The sequence below is a fragment of the Doryrhamphus excisus genome, chromosome 21 (genome assembly GCF_030265055.1).
Source record: "Doryrhamphus excisus isolate RoL2022-K1 chromosome 21, RoL_Dexc_1.0, whole genome shotgun sequence".
NCBI lineage: Eukaryota > Metazoa > Chordata > Actinopteri > Syngnathiformes > Syngnathidae > Doryrhamphus > Doryrhamphus excisus.
This window is the reverse complement of record NC_080486.1, coordinates 198,519-207,533: the sequence shown is the minus strand read 5'-3', so window position 1 is coordinate 207,533 and position 9,015 is coordinate 198,519. Positions and strand designations below refer to the sequence as shown.

General features: G+C 46.5%; 1 protein-coding gene across 1 annotated transcript; it reads right to left on the bottom strand.

Annotated features, from left to right (window-relative positions):
* Window positions 1-2,551: 2,551 nt before the first annotated feature.
* klf6a (Kruppel like factor 6a) lies at window positions 2,552-8,698 on the bottom strand. The gene is made up of 4 exons (XM_058060633.1): window positions 8,384-8,698; window positions 6,756-7,335; window positions 6,012-6,135; window positions 2,552-4,283 (listed from the first exon to the last, which is right to left on the bottom strand). Exons 1-4 carry the CDS (start codon window positions 8,483-8,485, stop codon window positions 4,232-4,234), a joined length of 858 nt encoding a protein of 285 aa, XP_057916616.1. The 5' UTR covers window positions 8,486-8,698; the 3' UTR covers window positions 2,552-4,231.
* Window positions 8,699-9,015: the final 317 nt, after the last annotated feature.

Genomic DNA, 9,015 nt, shown 5'->3' with positions numbered 1-9,015 from the left:
GTATACGGTATGTTATCATTCATAACTAGAGTATATAGAGTATATTGTGGTGTATACGGTATGTTATCATTCATAACTAGAGTATATAGAGTATATTGTGGTGTATACGGTATGTTATCATTCATAACTAGAGTATATAGAGTATATTGTGGTGTATACGGTATGTTATCATTCATAACTAGAGTATATAGAGTATATTGTGGTGTATACGGTATGGTTATCATTCATAACTAGAGTATATAGAGTATATTGTGGTGTATACGGTATGTTATCATTCATAACTAGAGTATATAGAGTATATTGTGGTGTATACGGTATGGTTATCATTCATAACTAGAGTATATAGAGTATATTGTGGTGTATACGGTATGTTATCATTCATAACTAGAGTATATAGAGTATATTGTGGTGTATACGGTATGTTATCATTCATAACTGGAGTATATAGAGTATATTGTGGTGTATACGGTATGGTTATCATTCATAGCTAGAGTATATAGAGTATATTGTGGTGTATATGGTATGTTATCATTCATAACTGGAGTATATAGAGTATATTGTGGTGTATACGGTATGTTATCATTCATAACTGGAGTATATAGAGTATATTGTGGTGTATACGGTATGTTATCATTCATAACTAGAGTATATAGAGTATATTGTGGTGTATACGGTATGGTTATCATTCATAGCTAGAGCATACATGCAGGAAGCATGGTGATGGACGTAGAAATGAAGGTGCGGCGGCGTTCCCGGCTAAGAAGTCAGTATCTCCTGCACTCGTCCAGATTGTTGCCAAATGGCTTCATTAGCACCTGCTGGCTAAGCTGATTGGAGGAGCAAAGGGCTTTTGGTGGAGCTAATAAGTTGGAGATGGAGGTGATCATAAGCATCTTCTCTCCTGGCTCGGTATCTTCAGCTGGGCTCTTTGCTTTCATCCCTGCAGTTTGCTGTCCTTATCGGCATTCCGGCCCGTAATGAAATGGCACGGGCTGCAGAAATGGACATCAATTATTTATAGCGCTTTCATGAGCGCAAGTTTGCTGTAAGGAGATCTCTTGGAATTTCAACTAGAGTAGAACTTTAGGGTTGGTTTTTGGGAGGGGGAGGGGGGAGGTTTCCGTGTGTGTTTACATCCTTTTGGCGGACTGTACTGTCCCGTCAGGAAGAGGCGAGGCCTGACTTGGACCAGGTGATCCTATGGCGGATGGACCGCTTGGTATGGCCACACTGCTGGATTCATGATATAGATATAGATGATATAGATGGAATAGATGATATAGATGGAATAGATGATATAGATGGAATAGATGATATAGATGGAATAGATGATATAGATGGAATAGATGATATAGATGGAATAGATGATATAGATGGAATAGATGATATAGATGGAATAGATGATATAGATGGAATAGATGATATAGATGATACAGATGAAATGGATGATACAGATGGAATAGATGATATAGATGATATAGATGGAATAGATGATATAGATGGACTAGATGATATAGATGAAATGGATGATACAGATGGAATAGATGATATAGATGGAATAGATGGAATAGATGATATAGATGGAATAGATGATATAGATGGAATAGATGATATAGATGGAATAGATGGAATAGATGGAATAGATGGAATAGATGATATAGATGATATAGATGATATAGATGGAATAGATGATATAGATGATATAGATGGAATAGATGATATAGATGGAATGGATGGAATGGATGATATAGATGGAATAGATGATATAGATGGAATAGATGGAATAGATGACATAGATGAAATGGATGGAATAGATGATATAGATGAAATGGATGATATAGATGATATAGATGGAATAGATGATATAGATGAAATGGATGATATAGATGAAATAGATGGAATAGATGATATAGATGGAATAGATGATATAGATGGAATAGATGATATAGATGGAATGGATGGAATGGATGATATAGATGGAATAGATGATATAGATGGAATAGATGGAATAGATGACATAGATGAAATGGATGGAATAGATGATATAGATGAAATGGATGATATAGATGATATAGATGGAATAGATGATATAGATGAAATGGATGGAATAGATGATATAGATGGAATAGATGATATAGATGATATAGATGGAATAGATGATATAGATGAAATGGATGATATAGATGAAATGGATGATATAGATGATATAGATGGAATAGATGATATAGATGAAATGGATGATATAGATGATATAGATGGAATAGATGATATAGATGGAATAGATGATATAGATGATATAGATGGAATAGATTATATAGATGATATAGATGGAATAGATGATATAGATGATATAGATGGAATAGATGATATAGATGAAATGGATGATATAGATGGCACATTTGGAAAGTGCCACAGTGGCTACAATGGTGTGTGTGTGTGTGTGAGTGTGTGTGTCTGTGTGTGTGTGTGTCGCTGCGGGTATGGCAATAACAAAGCCAACTAAGGAGAAGCACAAAAGGAGCCAAGGTCAGATAAGAATTTCTTATTATTCCAATAAAAAATACATTCATACAGAAATAGAACAATTTTGCAAAACAATTCCAAATAAAAATTCCATAAAGCATAAACAGAATTCTAAAAAAGTTTTTTTTCCTTTTTATTTTCATACAAAGCTGTGTGTGGGGGGGGGGTAGCATGAAAGATGACGGCGAGCGGGAAAGACCAACAAGCGGCTTTTTCAAGGCTCAATTACGAGTAACTTTTTCATGGCCGCCAGCCGTGTCCGAATCAATCCAAGCTTCGGCTCTGATCTGGAATCCATACGTTGGAACGCCGGAGTCCTCACGGCAAGGTGGCGGGGATCATTTCATGCTGCGTGGCCTGCGTGGCCTGGGGGCCCAGCACCTTCATGGCAATGTTCATCTTTCGCACCCCCGCCGTTCGGAGCGTTCACAACGGCTCAATCAGGAAGCTCTGCAGTCGGAGAGTCTATGCCAGCTACGTGTCCAACTACACGCCTCATTCCAAGAAACGCCACTTGCAGGCATGAAGGGCCTTTCAAGGAGGGGGGCAAAGCGGTACCGTTTGATGGACATCAGTACATACTACACAGTAGTTAACGTCTTTAATAAGAAGGAAGTCATAAGTGCTCTACACATACAGCATTCGATTTATGTACAACTCAACAAAAGGACGTTTGTCAGCACATTTAAGACGCGCAGCAACATGGCCGCCACCAGACACACAGACTAGACATTTGTAATTGAGCCTTGATCCAGCTTGTCAAATCGCTCATACCACCAAGAGCGGCCCCCCGGGGGGCCAGGCCACCACTGCCGCGGGGCAGTCGCTTGCATAAGGCACCATTCAGGTCAACAGTGCATTATTACAAAGTATAAAAGAATTCCAAAAAGTGGCCCCCCCACCCGAGGCAGACGACCAATGAGACCAGCAAGCAGTGGTGAAATGAAGGTGCGTGAGGAGGATCCGCTTGACGGGAAAAAGGGGAATCATCAAGGCGTTATGTACAATATGGGAACATTTGGACTTTTTAGCTGCACTTTTCTTCCAAGTGTTTGCCGTCCTGATTGGGGTGGAAAGAGGAAAGAAGCATGCGACATGACAGTGGCGTTACATCCTGCTGGTGCTCCGAGCACGCAGCTTACACACGTGGACTACAAACTCTGGAGCTCGTAAAAAAATAAATCAGGCTACATGACACATTGCACACTTAGTAGCTGCACCAAAACACAAATCCAACAATACTCTTACGCTGTGACCACGGGGGTGTGGCCACCGGGGGGTGGCCTCAAGCGCTCGGGATGACCACGGGGGTGGCCTCACGCCGCAGCCGCCCTGTCCCACAAGGGGGCTACCGCTGGCAGACATTCACAGTGCATTCATGCTCACGTTGCAAAGTACCAGTGTATCAGCTGACACCCCCCCCACACACACCCCCTACCAACAAAAGCACGCATTTGCTTCCTTGTAATGTTTCTTTTTTCATTTGTGTCTTTGTCATGTGATGCTTTAGTCCTCTGGGTGCAACCTTCAGGGTCCCGGAGGCACTGGGTTCCAGTATGGTGCAAAACAGCATGCTTTGGCTGAAACTCCCACATCTCTGCTCTCTGGGACAAGCTCAGCCATGAGACCAAGGTCGGGAGCAGCGGGTTTCCCCTTCAAAAAAAACCTTTGCCCTCTGATGCGTTGCTTGGGTTTGGTGCCCCCCACTTTAGATGTGCCTCTTCATGTGAAGCGCCAGATGGTCAGACCTGGAGAAACATCTGGGGAGGAGCAAGACAAACATTAGTGGGGAAGAGGGAGGTTACTTTCCAAAAAAACACGAGATCCATCCTTCATTGGATGATGATGATCTTTACATGGCTGCAAAGACGACCCCCCCCCCCCCCCTTCTTGCAGCCGCTCTTGGTTTGAACATTCACCATGTTGGGGGGGGCATTTTATTGCTACGTGTCTGTGGCTGCTTTCTTATTGCCCCCCTTATTGTTGGCAGAAATGAATTCCCCAAATGATAGCTGCTAACGTGGAGCAAAAGGACAGCTGACATGTTGTGCTGTGACATGCTAACACATGGCAACACATGGTAACACACGGCAACACACACTACGACATGGCAACACACACACTGCGGCATGGTAACACATGGTAACAGAAACAACGACAAGGTAACACACGCAACGGGTTATTAACATTAACATGGTAACACACTAAGACATTAACAAGGTAACACAATGACACATTGTAACAAGATAACATACTAAGACATTGTAACAAGGTAACACACTAACACATTGTAACAAGGTAACACACTAGGATATAACAAGGTAACACACGCTAACAGGTAATACAATAAAACATAACAAGGTAACACATTGTAACAAGATAACATACTAAGACATTGTAACAAGGTAACACACTAGTAAGACAGTGTAACAAGGTAACACACTAGTAAGACAGTGTTACAAGGTAACACACTAGTAAGACAGTGTTACAAGGTAACACACTAGTAAGACAGTGTAACAAGGTAACACACTAGTAAGACAGTGTTACAAGGTAACACACTAGTAAGACAGTGTTACAAGGTAACACACTAGTAAGACAGTGTAACAAGGTAACACACTAGTAAGACAGTGTTACAAGGTAACACACTAGTAAGACAGTGTTACAAGGTAACACACTAGTAAGACAGTGTAACAAGGTAACACACTAGTAAGTCAGTGTAACAAGGTAACACACTAGTAAGTCAGTGTAACAAGGTAAGACACTAGTAAGACAGTGTTACAAGGTAACACACTAGTAAGACAGTGTTACAAGGTAACACTAGTAAGTCAGTGTAACAAGGTAAGACACTAGTAAGACAGTGTTACAAGGTAAGACACTAGTAAGACAGTGTTACAAGGTAACACACTAGTAAGACAGTGTAACAAGGTAACACACTAGTAAGTCAGTGTAACAAGGTAACACACTAGTAAGACAGTGTAACAAGGTAAGACACTAGTAAGACAGTGTTACAAGGTAACACACTAGTAAGTCAGTGTAACAAGGTAAGACACAAGGTAAGAAGGTAAGACAGGGAAGGGATGGGATGGCAAAGGGACTCTTCAGGTAGTCGTAGAGGACGCTTGGCTTCATCACTTCATGCTGATTGACTAGGTAGGACAGCTCCAGTCAGACTGGAGTTGTGATCAATGAGAACGACTTGGATGAAAGAACACAGTCAGGCGGGTGCACCTTAGTACCGGATCAGGTCAGTCTTGGTGCTGGTGGAAATTCTCGTCCTTGTTTTGTCCTGACAGGCTAAACCAGGGCTGCGTTGACATCACCAGCCGTCGGTGTTTTACCATGGCGCTAACATTCGTGCTTGGGCTTCCGTCGCCCTTCCATGGCGGCCTTGTGTGATTGTGCAGATGTGCTCAGTGCTCAGACGCGAGGACACGTGTGTTCCAGTCAAGTGGAGTGGAAGTGGCACGCTATTGGCGGAGAAGGCTTACCTGTCACAGTGGCTGCATTTGAATGGCTTTGCCCCGGTGTGCTTCCTGAAGTGTCTGGTCAGCTCGTCGCTGCGTGCAAAACGCCACTCGCAGCCCTCCCAGGAACACCTGTACGGTTTCTCACCTGCAAATGCCACAAGCAGGTCCTTGATTGACATGGGGATGTTTGGATGGAGCTTATTTTGGTGTTGGCGGCGGCGTGCATTGCATCACAGCCCAAATCAATCGGCCCTCAGAGGCACCGGCATTCCACTCAACCTGTTGGGTGACTCAGGGGTTGCTTTTATTTGGCTGACTGCTACGTGCCTGGAATGCTGCCGCTGATGGAGGATGGGATATGCCAAACCCGGGGGAACCCACCCGTGCTATTTCACGCCGCTAAGCTAATAATCCCAAAAAGTGAGCATTGAAGGCCACACAAACGCAGCGGAACCCCCCCATTACCACAGCACCCCGCCTGGACCCCTTCAGCCTTTCCCATGCCGAAAGTCAGTCTGTTTAAAAGTGCTTTTATCTCCATGTGCGCCCCCCCCCCACCACACCATCTCACTGGGCCAGTCAGTCACATTCCACACAGATGAGGTCACGTTTAGCCTGCACGGCTAATGCTGGGCACCAGCTGAGAGCCCCGTGGACCTTAAATGACGTTACACATTGGCCGCTTGCGGGCGCCTGTGAGAGTTAGCAGCTGATTTCACGGATGAAGACGTAAGAACATCAATTCATTCTACATGAGGGGCTCACCTGTATGAGTGCGCTGGTGTGCTTTCAGGTGGGAGCTCTTGGTGTAAACCTTGCGGCAGCCGTTGAACTGACACCGGTGTATCCTCCTCCTGCCGTCGGGAGAAACGTCCCCGCAAGTCATTCCCGTCTTTTCCGAACTCTTTGCCACACCCCCACACTTGGTTTTGGCCGGCAAGTGCAAGTCGCCGTGCGTGCCCACCCAGCCGCCCACCACCCCGCCGGGCTCGGAGTTGGCCTCCGGCGAGGACGGCGGCGTGCTGATGACGGATGGGCTAAATGGTCCAGAGCCTCCCAAGGCCGAGCCCAGAGGGTTGGAGGTAAAGCTGTGCGTGGGTGAGAGCTCCTCCGAACTGTCTGACGCTTCGCTGCTGGCATCCGAATTCACACTGCTGTTGTCAAAAATGGGGCTGTCGTGATTGTCCTCCTCGTGGGGCGCCGGGGGCAACTTGGGGTCAGCTTTGGCCTTGTCCCCGCAGGCCAGGATCAGCTTGCTCCAGAGGTCCTCCTGGGCGTCGAACTTGAGGTCGGAAGTGGAGACGTAAGGCTCGCTCTGTAGATAGCGCTCCAACTCCAAGCATGTCTGAAGCAATGACAGCCACAAAGCACCGTGAGAAAACATGAACTACAAGCCAACCCCTGCAGAGTGGCTGGGGGGGGGGTCTGCCCACACGCCCAAACACGCCGTGTGGTTAATGCATGCCTGCAGCAGGGAAAGCGGAGCAGCCGCTTATACACTCGCTGGCCACGGCATTAGCTATGGTACGGTATTGGGTATTAGTATCTCATGGTGTTGCTAGGTACCACCGCAAACACCTTGGAGTGTGATGCATTGCAGCGGGGCAAAGATCCATACTTACCCGTGCAGCTCTCCTACCGGTTAGCAATGTGCAGCTACCGCATGGCAGAGTGCTTTAGCTGGACGCCGGACTCTGGCACCAGAAGCAGGCCGTCTACTCCAGCTCACAACATTGGAGCAGGCCAGCGCCTCACTAACGCATTCAGATACCTTTTAAGGAAGTTCCTCCCGCCTATTCAGCTGCTTTTCTTCACATGGGCTCACATCCTTCCTCCCTGTGTGTCAAATACCCCCCACCCACCCCCCACCCCCACCAGCAACTCTGTGAAAGCTACATCTACTTCATTAGATGCTGCTCAGAGACAGCCACGTTGACCAGGTTCCTGCTGAGGAAATATTCCCTGCAGGCATCTGTCTGGCTAGAAATGCTTCCTGCGTGCCGTTGGGAACTGGAATTGGATATGGTCTCGTCTTGTACATTCAAACTCACTTTAAATGTCTGCCGTGGCGTACAACTGCGCTGTAACTGCGTTTGGAGGCTCATGAGCGTCTGTCTTTGCAGGTTGCTCCAGAGCACAATGGCAGTAATAAACATGATATTTCTTCTAGCACGCCCACGGTACAGTACGGGCAGAACGGTTCTACTGTATCTCATCGGTTGGACTCATGAATTGCTTCGTTTCTAAGTCGGCCAAAGCAGCCAGCAATGACGTGCGGACCCGGTCTGGGATTCTGCATGGAGCCCGGCGCTGTTTTGGACTTGCAGCTGTCAGATTTGAACGCTGATCCACTTCCGCACATGTGATGCGAGTGAGAGTGAAGGGATATTCACCTGCTGCCAGTACTCCTCCAGGGACGGCAAGGCGGAGAAATAGCCCGTGTCGTGAACTATTTGAAGTTCTTGGAAGATGCTGCACATGGGTAGAACATCCATTCCCGGACCGTGTGGAAAATGTTACGAGGGAGGAAAACAAGCCAAAGTGAGAGGGAGCGAAGAGCGTCCCGCTGCTGAGAAGCTTGTTTCCGAGCAAGCCTCCTTCCGTCCCCCTCCTTCTTCTCCTCTCAGCTTTGGCGTTGAAGGTATTTGCAAACACCGCACCGGACTGGATGGGTAACAACTGCGCTCCGCAAACTTCCCTATTCAAACCTCCAAGCCGGCCCCCCTCCCTCCTCGCGGCGGGATGACGCCGGCTCCATTTGGGCCAATCGGCGGCGAGCTGTGGCCTGCATACCAAATGATATCTCCGCCGGCCAATGGCGGCGACGCCTCGCATTCGCGGAGCTCGTTGACTCCTCTGATTGGCGCGTTTGACTCCCAGAGATTCATCGCTGATTGGCCGGTTATTTTTAGGCACGTATATAAGCTCGGAAGGCGGCTGTCCGCTAGCTCCAGTCTGCTGTGTTGCGAGCAGCGCGTTTGACCACAGAGAGCGTATTTGAGCCGAAACTGCCTCGGCTGAAAAA

What these genes read in the sequence shown, in the direction of transcription:
- klf6a (XM_058060633.1), bottom strand. Translation starts at nt 8,485, where the DNA reads ATGGATGTTCTACCCATGTGCAGCATCTTCCAAGAACTTCAAATAGTT. An exon ending in TGGAGGAGTACTGGCAGCAG is followed by an intron (nt 7,336 to 8,383) that starts GTGAATATCCCT and finishes TCATTGCTTCAG; the next exon opens with ACATGCTTGGAGTTGGAGCG. An exon ending in AAATGCAGCCACTGTGACAG is followed by an intron (nt 4,284 to 6,011) that starts GTAAGCCTTCTC and finishes GCTCCTCCCCAG; the next exon opens with ATGTTTCTCCAGGTCTGACC.